At 60.1% G+C, this 17,357-nt stretch overlaps 3 protein-coding genes across 3 annotated transcripts; all 3 read left to right on the top strand.

Moving 5' to 3' along the window:
* The first annotated feature begins 967 nt into the window (after window positions 1–967).
* Window positions 968–2,367, top strand: APOA5 (apolipoprotein A5). The gene is made up of 3 exons (XM_050910820.1): window positions 968–1,016; window positions 1,122–1,233; window positions 1,467–2,367. The coding sequence occupies exons 1-3, from the start codon at window positions 968–970 to the stop codon at window positions 2,365–2,367; spliced, it is 1,062 nt and encodes a 353-aa protein (XP_050766777.1).
* A 259-nt stretch (window positions 2,368–2,626) lies between these two features.
* ZPR1 (ZPR1 zinc finger) lies at window positions 2,627–7,315 on the top strand. The gene is made up of 14 exons (XM_050910818.1): window positions 2,627–2,764; window positions 3,099–3,260; window positions 3,633–3,723; window positions 3,921–3,991; window positions 4,188–4,274; window positions 4,356–4,478; window positions 4,640–4,693; window positions 4,810–4,901; window positions 5,157–5,226; window positions 5,668–5,757; window positions 5,855–5,965; window positions 6,084–6,170; window positions 6,459–6,524; window positions 6,919–7,315. The coding sequence occupies exons 1-14, from the start codon at window positions 2,627–2,629 to the stop codon at window positions 7,051–7,053; spliced, it is 1,377 nt and encodes a 458-aa protein (XP_050766775.1). The 3' UTR covers window positions 7,054–7,315.
* A 140-nt stretch (window positions 7,316–7,455) lies between these two features.
* BUD13 (BUD13 homolog) lies at window positions 7,456–14,856 on the top strand. Its single transcript, XM_050910817.1, has 11 exons — window positions 7,456–7,586; window positions 7,844–7,940; window positions 8,453–8,572; window positions 9,521–9,889; window positions 10,025–10,116; window positions 10,793–10,857; window positions 11,295–11,399; window positions 11,894–12,032; window positions 12,362–12,546; window positions 12,927–13,008; window positions 13,374–14,856. Exons 1-11 carry the CDS (start codon window positions 7,456–7,458, stop codon window positions 13,465–13,467), a joined length of 1,479 nt encoding a protein of 492 aa, XP_050766774.1. The 3' UTR covers window positions 13,468–14,856.
* Window positions 14,857–17,357: the final 2,501 nt, after the last annotated feature.

Genomic DNA, 17,357 nt, shown 5'->3' with positions numbered 1-17,357 from the left:
ATGCTCGTTTCACCCTTCTCTGGCCCAGCCGGAGCTGGGCTCATCCTCCCGCGCCCACCCCGGCCCCATCCCGGGGGTCTGGGCTCCCTTTCCGCCCGGTTTGGGCTGCGAGCCCCTGCGACAGGAGCTGCCAGCCGGCGAGCTGCAGCCGGTGGCCCCGGCCCCGTCCCCGTCCCGCTGCTCTGCACCCCCTCGCCACCCCGGCAGCTCCCGTCCACCATTTGCTCTGCGATGCGAGGGTCGGCTGTGAGGGCAGGGTCAGCCTCGTCCCGTTCTCGGGAGCAAAGCAGCGAGGCCTCCCTTATGGCCAGGGAAAACAAGGGCCGATCCAACGGGACAGCGTCCGGCCGGCGTTCGGGCAGCTCGGGCGCTGAGATCTCTGCCCGGGGAAGGGCAGGGCAGCGCGGCCTCGCAGCCCCGCGGGGGTTAAAGCCGCCTGCGGCCGCAGCCAGGTCAGGCCGGCCGGGGCGGTGGGACGGGAGCGGCGCGGGGCAGGCGAAGGGGCAGCCGGCAGTCAGATGACCGGCCCCCACGTCACCTCTCAGGAACGTCCGCAGACCTCCACGTTGTGTTTACCCGGAGTGAGGTCCAAAAAGCCTTCCCCCGCGGACGCGCCTTATCGCCCGCGCGCCTCTGCCTCCCGCCGGGGGTATATAAAGGGAGCCGCGGGCCGGCTCCCCGCAGGAGGGACACGGGAGGCGACCCCCAGCCAGGTGAGGGGCGAGGGGCAGCCCCTCCGAGCCGGGGCACCTCGCGCCCCGTTTCAGTCTCTCCGGCCGGAGGAGCCGGGCGCCATTCGACGCCCATGCCGGTTGCGTGCCGTGGGGGGTTCCCCGGGAGCGAGGTCCTTGCGGAAAGCAGTGAGGGGGGGTGGGTGGGCGTGAAGGAGACCGGCACCCCGGCGTGAGCTAACGCGCTCCTCTCCTCTCTCTCCCCGCAGCGCGGCGGCACGCCGGCCCGGCAGACCATGCCTCTGAAGGCTGCGCTTCTCCTCACCCTCCTGGCCACCCTACCGGGTGGGTGCCGAGCAGAGGAGCTCGCTGGGCGGCAGCGGGACGGGGCAGAGCCGGGGGCGGGCAGCGCCACGGCCGCCCCGCTAACCGCTGCCCTCCTGCCCGCAGCGTCGCCGGCCGAGCTGGCACGGCGCGGCTTCTGGGAGCACCTCAGCCAGCTGACGAGCGACAAGGAGAGCCCGGAGCACGGCCAGAGCAGCAAGCTGGGCAGGGACATCGCGTGAGTACGCCGCTCCGGGGGCCGGCCTCGCAGCGCCCGTCCCCGGTAACGGCCCGCGGGCCCTCCGCAAGCTCCCCCCCGGGCCCCGCCAACACACGCTGGCCCCCGTTTCTCTTTCCCTGGGGGAGAGAAAAGCTCACGGGAGCGGCCCTCGGGGCCGTCAACAGCTTTTATTATGGGCGTGCTGGGGTAAGTCAGAGGTGCTCAGGAACTACGTCTGCTGTCTCGTGCAGAAACCTGAAGGAAAGCATTCAGGATGGGGTCAGCTACGTGGGAAACTTCCTGGAGAAGCTGGCGCCCCTCCGCAGAGGCCTCCAGCCCCGGCTCTACCACGACTCGGACAGCCTGCGGAAGCTGATCAGGAAGGAGCTGGAGAGCCTGAGGGTGAAGCTGTCCCCCTACGTGGACGAAGTCCACCAGAAGGTCGGCAAGCACCTGGAAGATCTTCGCCACCGGCTGCAGCCGTTCACGGAGGAGCTCCTGGACCAGGTGTCCCTGAAAGCCCGGGAGCTCCGGCGGCACCTTATGCCCAGCCGGGAGGTGACGGCTCAGCTCCTGGAGGGCGCGGACGAGGTCCAGAGGTTCACGGCTCACTACGCCGACAAGATCGCGTTCCACACCGACCAGGTGAAGGACATTTTCCGCCCCTACGCGGACAGGCTGGTGGCCGAGATCCACCGCAACGTGGAGGAGCTGCACAGAAACGTCGTCCCCCACGCCCAGGCCAGCCCGGAGAAGCTCAACCAGCACATCCGGGAGCTCTCCGCAAAGCTGACCCAGAACGCGAGGGACCTCCACCAGAAGATCCAGCGGAACCTGGAGCAGCTCAAGGTGAAGCTGAGCCTCTACCCCGGCAGCCGCCGGCAGCCGCCGGCCCCTCCGGACCGCTACGCGGAGGAGCTGGCCCGGGAGGTGCAGCGGCGGGTGGAGGAGTTCCGGAGGGAGGCGTACCTCCAGATCCACGACTTCACCCGGGCCCTCGACCAGGAGACGGAGGAGATGAGGCTGAAGCTCTCCTCCCGGCCCTCCTGCCCGGGGGACCCGCAGGAGGGCCCGCCCGCCCTGGAGGACCTGCACGCCCGCCTCGACGCCCTCTGGAGAGACCTGGCCCGCAGCCTGGGCGAGGCCCGCTGAGGGGCCGGGGGGGGGAACGTGCTTGCCCGGGGCGGGGGAACGGTGAGGGCGGCGGGGGAACGGTGAGGGCGGCGGGGCCGGGCCGGCTCGCTTCAAGCCGAACCGCAATAAAGGCGCCGCCATGGCGGGCCGGGCCGGGCCGGGCCGGGCCGGGCCTCACCGCCCCGCCTCACGTGACCGCCGCCCCGCCTCACGTGACCGCGCGGCGCGCAGGCGCGGCGGGGAAGCGGTTCCGGCGGGCGGCGGCGGCGGCGGCGGCATGTCGGCGCTGGGGGCGGCGGAGGCGGCAGCGGCGGCGGCGGGGGGTGGCGGCCCCCTGTTCCGGCCCCTCAGCGCCGAGGACGGCGAGCAGCGGCCGGCCGAGATCGAATCCCTGTGCATGAACTGCTTCCGCAACGTGAGGGGGGCGGCGGGGGGGACGGACCCCAGCGGCCTCCGGGGGTCGGGAGCCGGGGCCGGGTGAGGGGCAGGAGCGGGGGAAGGAGGTGCCGGGGGTCACGGCTTGTCCCGGAGCGGGGCGGGGGGGGTGGTGGTAGGAGCTGGAGGGCTGGGGTGCAAGGGGTAGGCAGGGCCTGCTGGGGGGTGAGAGGAGGTGGGGTGTTTCGGGGGGGGGGTGGCAGGGCTCCGGGACCGGGACCTGCCCGGTGGGGGCGTCGGCAGGAATACGGGGCCTGGGGGAAACGGCGCCCTGAGGACTCGGGTTCCCACGAGGCCCCCCCTCGCTGTCGCAGGGGGTGACGCGGCTCCTGCTCACCAGGATCCCCTTCTTCAAAGAGATCATCGTCAGCTCCTTCGCCTGCGACAGCTGCTCCTGGTCCAACACGGAGATCCAGTCCGCGGGCAGGATCCAGGAGCAGGGCGTGCGCTACACCCTGGCCGTCACCTCCCGTCAGGTGAGCGGGACGGGGAGGGGGGCTCCCCTCTCCTGCCCCGGCAGCGGGGCTGGTCCCGCCGGGGCGGCGGGCAGCCGCCTCGCCGACGCCTCTGCCCCGCACGAGCCGGTCTTGGTCGCGCAATAAAGCGTTTGCCTTCTGTGCCGTTTGAGAAACCGCGTCTTTATTTGTTGCGGGAGCGGCCGTTTAAAAGCCCCGAGCGCGCGTATTCCCGGCGCGCTCCCGGGCGGAGGGAGAGGCTGCGTAAAGCCGGCCGGGAGCTAACGCCGCCGCTTCGGCGGGCGCTGCCTGCCCCCGGTGGGGTCGCTTAGCGGGTGGGAGCTCCTGGTCCTGCTGGGGCTCCTAACGCCGCTCCTCCGCTGTCGCGTGCAGGACATGAACAGGGAGGTCGTGAAGACCGACTGTGCCACGGCTCGAATTCCGGAGCTGGACTTCGAGATCCCTGCTTTCACCCAGAAGGGAGGTGGGTACACGGCCGGCGCCCCTCGGCTGTGCGGCGGACGCCGGTTAAGGACCTGGCTTCCTGTCCCTTGGGTCGGAGAAGCTTGACAGGGCCAACGTGCAGAGGCTGCCAGGGAGCGGTACGAGCTGGCAGGGCGGGTGGCACTGCTGTGGCGTACTTAACGGTGCCGTCGCTTCTGTTTTTCTCTCCTCCTCAAGTTCTTACCACCATCGAAGGGATAATTGACAGAGCTGTTGCAGGCCTGGAGCAGGATCAGCCCGTCCGCAGGGTAAGATGCTGTGAAAGGGGAAGCTCCTCAGCGACGCCGGGATGGCAAATGCTTGTTTCGTTCATCCTCCGCCTGTTGGCATCGCACGCTGCTGATGGGAAGAGCGTTATGGGCTCTGCGGTCTGTGCTGTTGTCAGCATTGTCTTCGGCTCTGGGCTGCCCCTGGCACCGGTCTCAAACGCGTCCCCTTTTGCAGGCGACGGACGAAGAGGTGGCGAGTAAAATAGATGAGTTCATTGGTAAACTAAAGCAGCTGAAAGAAGTGCATTCCTCCTTCACCTTTGTGAGTGCACGCAAGAGGGCAGCCCCTTTTCTGCGCGGGGGAAGCGCGGGGTGGCTTCCTAAGGCTTCGTTCTCCCGTTAGATCATAGACGATCCTTCAGGGAACAGCTTTGTGGAGAACCCTCGCGCACCGCAGAAGGATGACGCTCTTGTGGTCGCTCGCTACAGGAGGACTCCCCAGCAGGCTGCCATGCTGGGACTGGAGGTAATGGGGAGCTGCCGCCGCCGCTGCTGCTGCTGCTGTGTCCCAGCTGCACGAGGCCAGCGGGAGTGGGCCGATGGGTCCCCTTGCTCTCTGGGAGACCCTGACTTAGGGAACAGAAGTTAAAGCTGGTTCTGGTGTGTGTGTCCCCCCGCTACTTGCAGGGAGAGGAGTTGGATGAGACGCCAGCTGATTCTGCGGAGGATCTGAGGAACGAGGTGGGTGGCTTTGCAGCGTGATGGCGGCCGTGCCTGCGTGACCGGCACCCAGGACCGGCTTTCTGGGCTGGCCGGGGACTTTCTGATTCTCATTTCCGTCTGTTCCTGTGAGCCAGGTACTGCAGTTCAACACCAACTGCCCCGAGTGCAATGCTCCAGCGAACACAAACATGAAGTTAGTGCGTATCCTTTGCGCAGGCGCAGACCGGTGCCCTCCGCGGGGGCCGGCGTGGGGGTGAGAGTCACTCTGTGCGCTGAGCCAGGCCTCTCCCTGCTGCGCCCGTGAGGCACGAGTAAATTATTTCTCGTAGAGCCTGTCAGGGTGCAAATCTGTCCGGGGGCCGCTCGCAGCTTGCCGGCGAGCTGCTGCAGTACCTCGGGAAGGACTGAGGCTGCGAAGAGGGCGCGGGCTGCTGCTTTGAGGCTTCCCTCGCGTTGAGTTTTCCTTGACTGTCTGCTCCAGGAATCCCCACTTCAAGGAAGCCATTATCATGGCCACGAACTGCGACTCCTGTGGGCACAGGACAAATGAGGTGAGCCGGAGAACTCCTGACCCCTTTTTTGGGGGGGCAGTGGGGAAGGGGGAGCGGGTGTCCTGTGCTTTCGTGGGTAGGGGTTTCTCAGAGTCCCTGGCCTCCGCTTCACGGTGCGGCTCTCTGGGGAGGGAGGCCGGGAGGATTTACGGGCAGCCTCACGATGCACGTCGCGCTGGGTGCGGCGGAGCTGCCTGCCCCGTTTCTGGGTGGGGGCCAGGCCGTACGCGAGCTGGGTCTGACTCGCCCTCCCAAAACAAGCGAAGGGGGAGAATTTTGGCCCTGAAGAGCTCCGTTTGGTGCGCGTCGGCCGTCTCCACGCCTGCTCGAGTCCCCTGGGTTAAGGGGCTGTCCCCAGGTTTGGAGCGGCCCCTGAGCTGCCAGGGTAAACCCTCTTAAAGCGTCGTGGCGTGGTTCAAGCTGGCTGCCGGGTGTTCCTAGGTGAAGTCCGGAGGAGCGATCGAACCGCAAGGCACCAGGATTACCCTTCGGATTACAGACCCTTCCGACATGACGAGGGATATCCTAAAGGTACAGCGCCTTCGGATCCCCACCCTGTCCTCCTGCGGCGGGCGCGTGGGGCCCGGCCGTCCCTCCGCGGGGACTCACGGGCTGCTCGCCCTCGCAGTCGGAGACGTGCAGCGTGGAGATCCCAGAGCTGGAGTTCGAGCTGGGGATGGGAGCGCTGGGGGGGAAATTCACCACGCTGGAAGGGCTGCTGAAGGACATCGGAGACCTGGTGAGCGGTCCTGCGCTGCTGGCTGGTGGAGCTCAGCCCCCTCTGCCTTAATATTTGGCCCGGCTGTGGGGCTGGGTGCCTCGCAGCCGGGCTGAGTGAGCAGGTCTGCTTCTTCCAGGTTGAGAGAAACCCCTTCACCCTGGGGGACAGCTCGACGCCCGGCAGAACGGAAAAGCTGCAAGAGTTCGTTGGGAAACTGCGTCAGGCGAGTGCGCGCTTCATTTTCCATGCTCCGCAGCGTGGTTTTCGCCGCTGTCGCTGCAGCTGTGGAGTACGCTTAACCGAACTCCTCGGCAAGCGTTGCCTTACCTTTTCCAGCTGCTCCACGCTTGCCTCGCTTGTTTTACCAAGCCATTACTTTGGGGGTTTTTTTTTTTTTCCCTAACTGAGGAAAATGTTAGAACTGTGTAAAGCGTGCTGCGAATGTCTTGGTGCCAGAAGTGCTGAAGGATTAGAAAGAGCCTTAATGCCTGGACGTGCTCTCTTTCTGCAGATCATAGAGGGAAAGGCAACGGCTCACTTCATCATGGATGACCCTGCAGGCAACAGCTATCTTCAGGTACAGTGGCGTGCCCTCGGAAGACGAACTCCTTGAAGCCTTCTGAGCAGTTTGGGTGGATTTTCCTCTTTTTTTCCCTGGTGTGTGTTGGTGGGCAGGGTTCCCTTCGGGGCCCTGGTAGGGAGCGGGTTGCTGCCGGCCCTGTCCAGGGAAAGGAAACTGCTGGTGGCTTTGTGGGAAGGAAGACGGGGAGCGGTGTCTGCGCCCCGGGATGAGGGGCTGGGAACGTGGTGGTCGGCTCTGGCCCGAGTCGTGCTCTCCGTGGGGCGATGGGAGAGTCTTGTCCTTGGCGGGGGGTGTGAATGTTGTCCGGAGCCCCTTGCCCTTGCTGGGGCGCCGGTGACCGCGACTTTGAGAAGAGGGGTGTGACGGAGGCCTCCGTCTCGCCCCGCAGAACGTGTACGCCCCGGAAGAGGACCCGGAGCTGAAAGTGGAGCGCTACGAGCGTACGTTCGAGCAGAACGAAGACCTGGGCCTGAACGACATGAAGACGGAGGGCTACGAGTCGGAGGGAGCCTCGGGCCGGTAGCCGGCCGCAGCCGAAACCCCTTCAGCCTCTTTTTTTTTCCGCTGCCCCCCACCCTGACGTCTCCGGGGACCAAGGACTCTGTCGGGGCCGGGACCCCTCTCCCCTTCCCGGGATGTGTGCCTGCCCCCGGGGAAAACCGCTGCAGCCGGAGGCAGCGGGGGATGGAGGCGTGCTGCTGATGTGTCGGGGGGGGGTGTGTGTGTGTGTGTGAATTGGGGTGCCCTCGGGGCTGTCACCCCCAAATAAAAGCTGATTAACAGGGGTACGGTGTCTGCCCGCTGCTTGCTGGCCCCGCCCGTCGCCCCGCCTACCGCCCCACCCATCGTCCCGCCCATCGTCCCGCCCACCGCTCCGCCGCCGCCGCGTGTCCCTCCGCGCTCGCCGTCTCTTCCGGCTGGCGGCATGATGGCGGCGCCGGGCCTCTCCAAGGCCGAGTACCTGCGGCGGTACCTGAGCGGGCCGGCCGCCGCCGAGGCCCCCCAACCCCGCCGCCGCCGCAAGAAGAAGCCGCCGGGCGGCGCCGGCAGAGCCGGGTGAGTTGCGGGGAAAGGGGGCCGCCGCGGCCCACGCCTGTTCGCCGTAGGCCCGACCCTCCGCCGTGCCCCGCCGGTGGGCCTCGGCGTGGGAGCTCCCCGCGGCCGCGCCCGCCGGGACACACCACACCCCCCCCCCCCACTTTATCCCCGTCCCGCGGGGCCGGGACACTCCCCAGGGCCCCCCCCAGTCCCCACCTGGGCGGTTCTCTTCCTCGCTGGTGGCCTGACGGCTGGGCCCCTCTCCCCGCTCCCAGGATGCGGATCGTGGACGACGACCTCAGCTGGAGTAGCATTGCTGCCGCCCAGGAGAAGGAGGAGGAGGAGGAGGAGGACGAAGGGGACATGCCTGTGGTGAGTGGGGAGTTAGTTTCCCAAGGCTAAATCCGTTCTCCTTAGGGTCTGCCTCGTGTCCCTCTTCAGGAAGCGCTCGCCGAACCCTTTCTGGCTGCCTCCTCCTTTGGTGGCTCCCGCAGCAGGGACGGCTGAGTTTTCAGCTCCCCGCGGGTAAAAGCAGCCCGTTCTTTACGTGTTTGCCTCTTCGCGAGCGCGCGGGAGGGCCCGTGCGGTGGTTCGCACAGCTTTAAAACAGCCGCTCGAGGCAAGGCGGAAGGTAACTGGGCGATTGCCGGAGCCTGCTGCGGCGCGGCTTGCGGCACGGGCCGGCAATCTTGGCAGCGAGGAGGTAAACGTTGAAGGCAAAGGCTTTGGGAAGTTGTTTTGAGATCCGCCTGTAGGAAGGCAGCTACACGATGGTCACACGTCCGTTGCCCGTCAGTGCAATTATGGTTAATTATTTGTGTTAGAGGGTAGAAATCCTTTCTTTGTTTAAAGCCGCGTTGTTTGCTCTGGTGTTCGATCTTCAGGTGGCCGAATTCATTGATGAGCGTCCAGATGAAGTGAAGCTCATGGAGGAATTCCGAACAAATACTAAATGGAAGCTTCTAGGAGGTGAGTCCAGACCTTTTCCGCTCTCTCTCCCTGATGTTTAACTGCTCTAAACAATGACGTTGCAACTTAAAAGTAATACTAGCTAAAAAAACCAAACAACAAAACCTTGAAATGCTGAAGAGATCGCAAACTGTGGAGAACCCTAGCGATGGCAACTTTCTGATTGTTTTGTTTTTTGTTGTTTTTTTTTTTCCAGACCAGAACGAAGACTCGCAAAGTTCGGATGTTTCAGTACCTGCCAAATCTACCACGAGGTACGAGGCTCCGACTAGAAATTCTTCTGTCGGTTAACTCTTGTTCTCTGCTGTCGTCTGTCTTGTTCCGCAGTTTCTAAGCGCTTTGCTGTGAAACGTGGGAAGCGGCATGCGCCACGATTCCTTTTCCGCTGTGGAATAACCTCTGCCTGGGTGGGAGGCGGGGGACCGGCAAACGGCACGCTGCCTAGGTTTCTGCGTGGTACGTGGAACAGCTGTCCCGCGGTCCTCTGACAGCGTCAGAGAAATCTGCGTCGTGACGCGCTGTAGGTCTGGAACACGGTGAGGATGATGGTGGTGTTTACAACGCGCCTCTTTCCTGAAAGCATCTGTGGGATGTTGCGTGGTCGCGCGGCATCCAGGCTCTCTGCGAGAGCGTGGTGGGGCGTTTCCTTGTGAGAAGATGGTTATACAAGGGCACGAAATGGGTTTTGTAGCCCGAGTGTCGCAAGGGTCCCTGGGGACTTCAAGATTACAGCTTTCCTGTGATCCGGGTTGCCTCGGAGGGTTTCTGGGATCTACTTTGGGAAGTCTGCGGCTCAGCGACGCAGGTCGCTACACGGAGGCGCAGAATCAAGTATGAATTCACGTTCAGAAAGTTGTTTTCATCCTTGACCCTTACTGCTAGCTTTACAGGTCCCACTTGGTTTTTGTTTCCAGTCTGGAGCCAGCAAAACAAACAAAAATCTAACTCTCGTTTTCACCTTCTCCTCCCCTGCCAGGCGGCAGCGCCACGACTCCCCGGACAGCTCGCCACCAAGGAGACTGCGGCACGACTCCCCGGACAAATCGCCTCCAAGGCAACAGCGCCATGACTCCCCGGATCTGTCCCCTCCCAGGCGAGAGAGAAACAATTCCGCCAACCTCTTGCCTCCCAGGCGACAGCGCCACGACTCCCCGGATCTCTCGCCACCGAGAAGGAAGCGTCACGACTCCCCGGACCTGTCGCCTCCCAGGCGACAGCGCCACGACTCCCCGGATCTCTCGCCACCGAGAAGGAAGCACAACGGCTCCCCGGACCTCTCCCCGCCAAGAAGGAAGCGTCACGACTCCCCGGACCTGTCGCCTCCCAGGCGACAGCGTCACGACTCCCCTGACGTCTCTCCAAAGAGAGTCGGTTCAGCAACGGGGAAGAAGGGCGGCAAAAGCGCAGAGAAGACGCAGTCATGGGGGGTCCAAGGAGAGCAGTCTCAGCTCAGGCACGGCGTCTCTGACAAGTCCTCGTCACGTCAGAAGCGTCAGGCTACTCCAGATCTATCCCCTCCACGGAAGAAGAGGTACGATTCTGACCCGGATTCGTCGCCGCCTCGGAGAAAGAGGACCGGGTCACCTAGTCTGAAAAAGCAGAGCAGAACAAAAGGTGAGTGCGCGTAGGAGTTTGTTCCGGCTGCCCTGTGCTTTGCTGGCTGCCCGCTCTGCGGTCACGTTTCCACGCTCCTGAGGGGGTGAGCGGCACGGAATTACTCGTCTGCAATCATGGAGTGGTAGCGGCTAGGTTGCCGTTTCTGGTGATACGGCTAGATCTTGTAATCCTATGTTTTCATCAGCTGGACTAGAATTAACCTAAGAGTTAGCCGGCTAAGGCTTAAACGTGTCCGAACGGAAAACAGAGTTTAAACCCTGTCTCCGGGCAGTACACGTTCAGAAGGAAGAGAATTCACAGACTCTTGTCTCACATACTTGGCTTTTCCCTACAGCTTGTCATCTCTTCAGATCTTGATTTTTCTAGGAGTTAACCTCATGCACCACCATGTTTAGTCCTTTCGTGGGACTAATTCTGTCTAATTCTGTGATCTTCAGTCAGATATATGTCTTTACTGCAGGTGCTTCTCCAGCCACGAAAAAGCTTAGGCAGGCGCCCTCGCCTCCGAGGGGCCTGAGGCACGACTCGGACTCTCCGTCTCCGCGGAGGGGTACCCGGACCGCCTCCGATGCAGACCGCAGGCTAGGCCGTGTTCGCAGCGATTCCCCTAAGCGCGGTCCTCCCAAACAGAATCGGAGCAAATCTTCAGACTCCGATTTATCTCCTCCGCGACGGACTCTGCCGGCCGGAAAGGACCAGCACAGTTCAAGGAGTCCCCCTGACCTCTCGCCTCATCGCCACCGTGACGCTAAGGGATCTCCCAAGAAGGTGAACGCTTCGTCTTTCCATTTAAGCTGTAGATTACTCCCTGTTGGTAGAAAACTGTAAAAGTCCGACGACTTACAAATTGCGGAGTAGAAATTTCGGGTACCTCGTGTACGCAGCCGTGCCAGACCCTCTGCTTGCAATAAGAGGAGGCGTGAGAGAGGAGCTCTGCCTCAGTCCGCTCTGTTCCTGGAGGCCTGGGGAAGTTGTTCGCGAGGGTGCCAGCAGAGTGGCTTTGTAACGTGGCCGTCTCTGCCGACACGTCTCTCTTGGTTTCGAGCCGTCCCCTCGTTACGCCTCTGGATCGCTGGAGAGCTCTCAGCTAGCAGTAAATGTGAATTTTTTTTTTTCCTTTTTTTTTTGATTTGCAGGCAGACACGATGCTATCTGGTGTCAAAGCTGGCTTGGTGTCCGCTGATGTGCTGCGGAGGGAACAGCAGGAGCTCAGGAGGCACGAGAGAAATAACAAGCACTTGGAAGGTAGGGGTGTAAAAACGCGGCGCGAGCACCGGTGCGCTTTCTCTTTCTCTGCTTTCGGCTGTCGCTTGATGCTCTGTCAGGCCCTGGTGTTAGGGTGCTGATGGAGAGCATCCCCGCGGAGCAGCGTCTAGACGTGCTGATGGATTCCTTGCGTAGGGTCACTGAGCCTCTGAAATAAAAGGTTTATAATGGTGATTTCAAAGCAATGCCGGTGAAGTCGTAGGGAGGGCGAGAGGCTTTTTCTCCGTCTGCCCCATCTCCAAGTCCGAAGAAGCGGACTGACGTTCCAAGAGCTCGGGGTACGAGCGTGGCTGTGTGGGGCAGCAGGTAAAAGCAAGAGCTGTGATCCTGCCCGCTTTCGGATGATAAGCTCTTTCAGAGGCTAGAACAAGTAAAAGGAAAAAATGTTGAAACGAGTCGCGGCTAGTCGTTGAATTGTCTGGAGACGGCGAAACGTTCCGAAACGCGTGACTCGAGGCATCTGCCCCCTCCAGAGGAATCCCGACACTCCGAGACCGTCTTCCGAGACAAGTCAGGCCGCAAGAGGGACCTCGCGCAGGAGCGGCTGGAGCAGAGGCAGAAAGCTGAAGCCAAGTCCGAGAGGGACGAGCAGTACGCCAAATGGGGAAAAGGGTAAGGTTCTCCAGAGCTCCCGAGCACGGTCTTTGGGCCTCGCGTTACAGCTGGGCCCGCTCCGCTCCCTGCTTTTTAGCCCAGCTTTGATACCGCTTCCAGTGGCGGTGGCACGTCACTTCGTTCCGAGTTTGAGCCTGGGGCCAGGAGAGCACGTGTTCCACATGTCGTAGAGACCCCCCCCTCAGTCGTTCCCTCCGTTGCTGGATCTGCGTTGGGGACGCTTGCGCGCACAGTGGATGTTCAGGGCTGTGATCGAGCCTGCAAATTGAGCAAGTCACGGTAAATGATCGCTTGGTTTCGGAGTGAAACTTTGCGTTTGTTTTCAGGCTAGCGCAGGGGAGGCAACAGCAGCAGAACGTGGAAGATGCAATAAAAGAGATGCAGAAGCCGTTGGCCCGTTACATTGATGACCAGGATCTGGATCGAATGCTGCGGGAACAAGAGAGAGAAGGAGACCCCATGGCTGACTTCATCAAGAAAAGGAAGGCCAAAGAGAACAAAGAAAAGAAAGGTTTGGATGTTGAGTTATACCGGTGTGTAGTTTAAGGCCGTAGAAGCGTAGAAATGCAGCTGCTGTTAAAGACAGAGCCTGAGGCTGCCGGAGCAGCTTAGTCCTAAAGGGCTCCTTGTCTGGAGTTAGCGTAGTAGCAGTATTGGCTTGTTACCAGTAGCGGTTACTATCATTTGTTAGCTGAGAGAGCAGTATCCAGCGACTTACGGATCGGCAGGCTCCAGTTGGATTAGGTGTGTCTTTGGAAGTTTCCCCTGCGAGCCGTAGTTGGCCGTGAAGCAGCCTGGGCGCTGTGCCTGCATATACCTTAGGTTGATGACGATGTGACCACGTGATAGCGCTGAAGGAGTGAACGGCTCTGTTGCTCTTTCTGTTCCTAGAAAAGCCGAGGTACAACGGACCAGCACCTCCGCTCAACAGATTTAATATATGGCCCGGGCATCGCTGGGATGGTGTGGACAGGTACATGTTCCTGATACAGTGGTGTGTTACAATAACAGTAAAAATAAACGAGCTTTTGCTTCAAAGAGTTCACAGCGTAAAGATTCCCAGTTAGCAGATGAACGAGATTGTTGGCAATAGTAAGGCTGAATGTGTTAAGTTACGAGTGGGTGACGAATACGTGCTTGTCCGGGACAGAGGGGAGCAAGGCTGGTGCTGTCAGCGAGGGTGTGAATAGCTTCAGGGACGCTAGCTGTTGCTAACCACAGATCGAGGTGGAAGCTGAGCCAGAGTAAAAGTAGTGGAAAACTCGTCTCTAAAAAGTTTCGTTGCCTCAGAAAAGCTTCTGCGCGGCGGCCCACGGCCTTCTCGGTGTTACTTTGTAGGTCCAACGGATTCGAGCAGCAGCGCTTTGCCAGGATAGCCAACAAGAAGGCCGTTCAGGAGCTTGCGTACAAGTGGAGCGTTGAGGACATGTAGACGAGAGGAAGGACCAGGCAAAGCCGCGCTCCCGAAGAGGTTCACCTTCCTGCCACTGCCAGAACGGCTCGCTCTGCCTGGACCAAGCCCTGTCCTCGGCGTTCAGCATCCCAGCGGACCGTCTTCCGAGAGGCGAGGATGAATTTAGAGGAAAGCTGTCAAAAGAGGGTTTTTTTTTTTTTTTTTTCTCCTGTCAGCCAGCGAGGACGAGCGCAGGGAACTGCAGCGGTGCTACCTGGAGCAGCGTGGTGGCCGAGTGTGGAGGAGAGGTGTGGTGGCCACTGCCCACTAAGGTGCTGCAGACGCCGGTTTCTGGTCCGTTTATTTGTCTTCTAACCATAGAAACTATATGCTTAATTGTTTTATGCCAAATGCTTTGTCCTCTGAGGGCGGTTCACCAGTCTTCAGGTGTCCTAAATCTCAGGTTTTTCTTCGTGGTGAAAGTCTGCTGAACACTTGGTCACTGGAGAGGTAACCTCATCCAGTCGGTCGGTCTGTTCCAGAACTCTGTTGCAGTTTCAATTGCGCTCGATTTGTCCCGGAGAGCGACTGTACCCTAAAACTACTTAGTACTGTGAGCTGATTTGCCTCTGGGCTGACGTCGGATCTGCCCCGTGTCCTTCCCAGCGCACCCGAAGGGCTTCTGTTAAGTTGGTGTAGTTACCGTGCCCTCTGGTTCCTGGAGGCGCCGACTCGCAGTGCCGTTAGTAAAGCTCACCTTCTCCTAGCCCCGTCTGAGCAGGAAGCTGCTGGCTGTGTAGCACTCTGCCTCTCCCCTCCGACAGGTTCAGAGGCCAGCCTGCAGTGCTGCGTTTGACAGCAAAACCTTCAGGAGCCCCCGCAACTCTTTGGGGGTCAGACTCTTGTGGAAATAAACGTGCGGAGGGCGTTTAAATTGCTTCCCCTGACTGTTGTTTCGGAGCGGGTCACGGTGGCGGCTTGGCCCCCCCAGACTTCTCTCCGGACAGCGGTGCTGCCTGGGGGCTCGCTTCGTAACCCCTCACTCGTCATCAGATTTGTCGGGCTTGGAGCCGGAGGCCAGGCAGGAGAGCTTCCCTTAATCCCCGCTCGCAAGAAAGCACTTGCAGAAATAAATGCGGTTGTTCTCGCTGCCGTCCCGGGGAGCGTGTGTTTAAATGCAGGCAGCAGTTTCCATGGAGATGCCTTCTCTTCGGTAGCGGTCAGGGGCCGGTCGTCACAACCGCTCTTGGCGGCGATTCTCAAGCGCCGGGAGGGCTGCGGGCGAGAAGTGCGACGACAAAGTCTTCTCTGGAGCGGGAGTGTCTTGGGACTTCCTTCCCTGTTTTTTATTCGCCGTCTGAGGTTTCTCGCAGCCCTGGAATCTCTGTGTACACCTGTAAATAACAGCTTTCTTTTTTTTTTACTTGATTTTGCGTGGTGGTGTTTTTTTCCAAGGCAGGGAAAAGGAGGGTAAACAATTGTCAGCCTGCCGGTAAGAGGATCGAACATAATGTCTGCCGCGGCCGTCGCCGTCTGCGGTTGCCTCTGCCAAACACATTGTGCTCCGCTAACGTCTTTCTCGAAGTCTGCTGGTAACTATCCAGGCTAAAAGCGGGAACTTACTGGACCCTAGCTGCGCTGACGGTCCCGCCTGTATTTATGGGGTAGTCGGTTAAGCTTCACTGCGTCCTTTGGGGACAGATAACTCTCCTGTCGCCGCTCGCAAGCGCGTAAGCCCTGGACTGCTGCTCGCAGCCGGCGACGGAGGCCGGGAGAGGGACCGGAGAACCAGGCACCATTTGTAGGTCTTGTGGGAGCGAGCTGTGGGTTGGTGTGTTTTTTTTAACTGTAATAGCCAAACTGAGGGAAAGCAGCCTGAGCAGGTCTCATTTCTTGTGCGGGCACAAAGGCAGCGTGGGGAAGGCTTTGCTCACGCGGGCCCTGTTGCAGCCTGTCAGGCAGGAAAATGGTTTGGGAGTGCGAGGCAATCGCGTGAGGCAGCAGGGAGAGTTCAGAGCTGCCTGCTGCAGCGTATTGAAAGCCTGCTCTTCAGTCGTGCGTATTTTCCAGTTGTACTTTCCCCTTCTATCACCGAGGTCCTATTTATTTATTTTTTTCGCCTGTAACTTGAGGCAGCTGCAGCCTTGAAGAGTGAAGTTACGTTCGACACGTAATCGTTTTTGCTCTCGCTTACCCAAGTGCTTCTGGAGATCTAAAAAAAAAAAAAAAATACCGTGGAATTACTGAATTCACCTTAGCGTGGAGGGTTGTTGCCCTGGTTAGATGCTTGTACCTTCCTGCCCACCCTGCTGGGGTGAGAGCGTCCTTCTCTGACAGAGCAACTGGCCACCTCGCGTGACAGTTGGGATTACAAGCTGCTACCTGGGAAGGCAAAGCCAGTTCAATGCCGGTACTTAGGCACAAAATTTTTTTTTTTGTACCCGGGAACAGCGTAAACGTCTGCTCTTGCAACTTGTTTTAAGGTTTTTAGATAGAGGTACTACCATAGGGACCTCGTACCAGTGTTCACTACAATACTGAATTTATACAATACATCCGTTATTCGTTTGTTGCCAGATATTTTCTTCTTTAGACACATCTGTGCACAATAAGAGTACGGGAGAGCTTAGATGACGCAATCGTAACGTTCTAACGTCCGTCCTTCTGTATTGTTGCCTTGGCGCAAGTCAGCAAATACTAGGAGGGCTGATCTGGATGCAGTTGGACTACGGTCCCTCGCACGCCTCCCTCCCCGACCCTGTCCCCGTGCGCGTGTGCTGGCCGGGGAGCAGGGAGCCGGCTTTGTCCCTCGGTCTGCGTCCCCCGTCGCCGCGGCTCTGCTGTCCCAAGCGTGGCTGCGTCTGGGCGGTTCTGGCGGCAGAGCGATCGGGAGATGCTGCGGGATCCTCCGGGATGAGAGGGGCGATGGAGGTAAAGCGAGTGACGCCGGGAAGCGGATCTCTCTGTTGGTGTTTCTGGAAGGGCGGCAGCCCCGGTCTTGGCATCGAGTGGCAGCTTGGATTAGCTTTAACCAAAACCAAAAAAAGAATATGAAAGTCTTAATTTAATTTAAAACACTGTCATTCACAGTCATGGCAAACACCGAGCAGAGTAATTATTATGCAAATGAGGCAGATAGAAAAATGATTAATAATTGCGCAAATTAAAAATTATTGTAAACATCCTGTGACTAGTGATAAGTCCGGGAGGAGTGCGTGCGCAGGAGGCAGCGTGGCTCAGCCAGCTCCTGCATCCTGATTTACTCATTAGTGGGATTTAATTAGCAAACGATGCGAAGGAGCCGAGCGGCGTTTGGGGGGAGGTCGAGGGTCGGCGCGGGCCGGCGCCTGGGTTCGGATGACGGGAGAGAGATGCCAGCCGGGCGCCGCGGCTGCCGGCACCGAGCTTGAAGTTTAAGTCCAGCTCCCGGCTTTAAACTCCGTTGCTTGGCAGAGAAGCTGGTTGTGGAGCCGGTTCCCTCCTTTTCGGAGGAACCCTGCCGCGGGGCTGCCGCGCGCTCCTGCCGCTGCCTGCCCGTCCCTCCCGGTGCCCGCCGTAGCCGGCCGCGCTGGCACCGCCGTCCCGGCAGGCTTCACCCCTGACCAGCCCCCGGAATGGGCACTCGCTAATGACTGGCGGAGCTTGCTCCCCGCGAACAATTAATGAGCTTATTTGTCTGGCGTTTTGCTGCTAATTGCACAACATTATTTTTTTTCCCCCTGTTCGGCTGTTTTACTTTTATATTTTTGACAGCGAGCACGATAATAATAATAATAGGCTTACGCTGGCTAATAGGCTTACGTTGTGCATTATTCGTGTCAAGGACAAGCAATTAAGCTTGGCCTCACACATAATAATTAGATTTTTGTTGATGAGCTCATCGGTAATGTGTTTAGTTAAGATTAAGAGCTTAATTCCCGGTGCGTGAC

The sequence above is a fragment of the Gymnogyps californianus genome, chromosome 25 (assembly GCF_018139145.2).
Source record: "Gymnogyps californianus isolate 813 chromosome 25, ASM1813914v2, whole genome shotgun sequence".
NCBI classification, from domain to species: domain Eukaryota; kingdom Metazoa; phylum Chordata; class Aves; order Accipitriformes; family Cathartidae; genus Gymnogyps; species Gymnogyps californianus.
The sequence above is the reverse complement of the archived record's forward strand: the minus strand, read 5'-3'. Positions and strand labels throughout refer to the sequence as shown.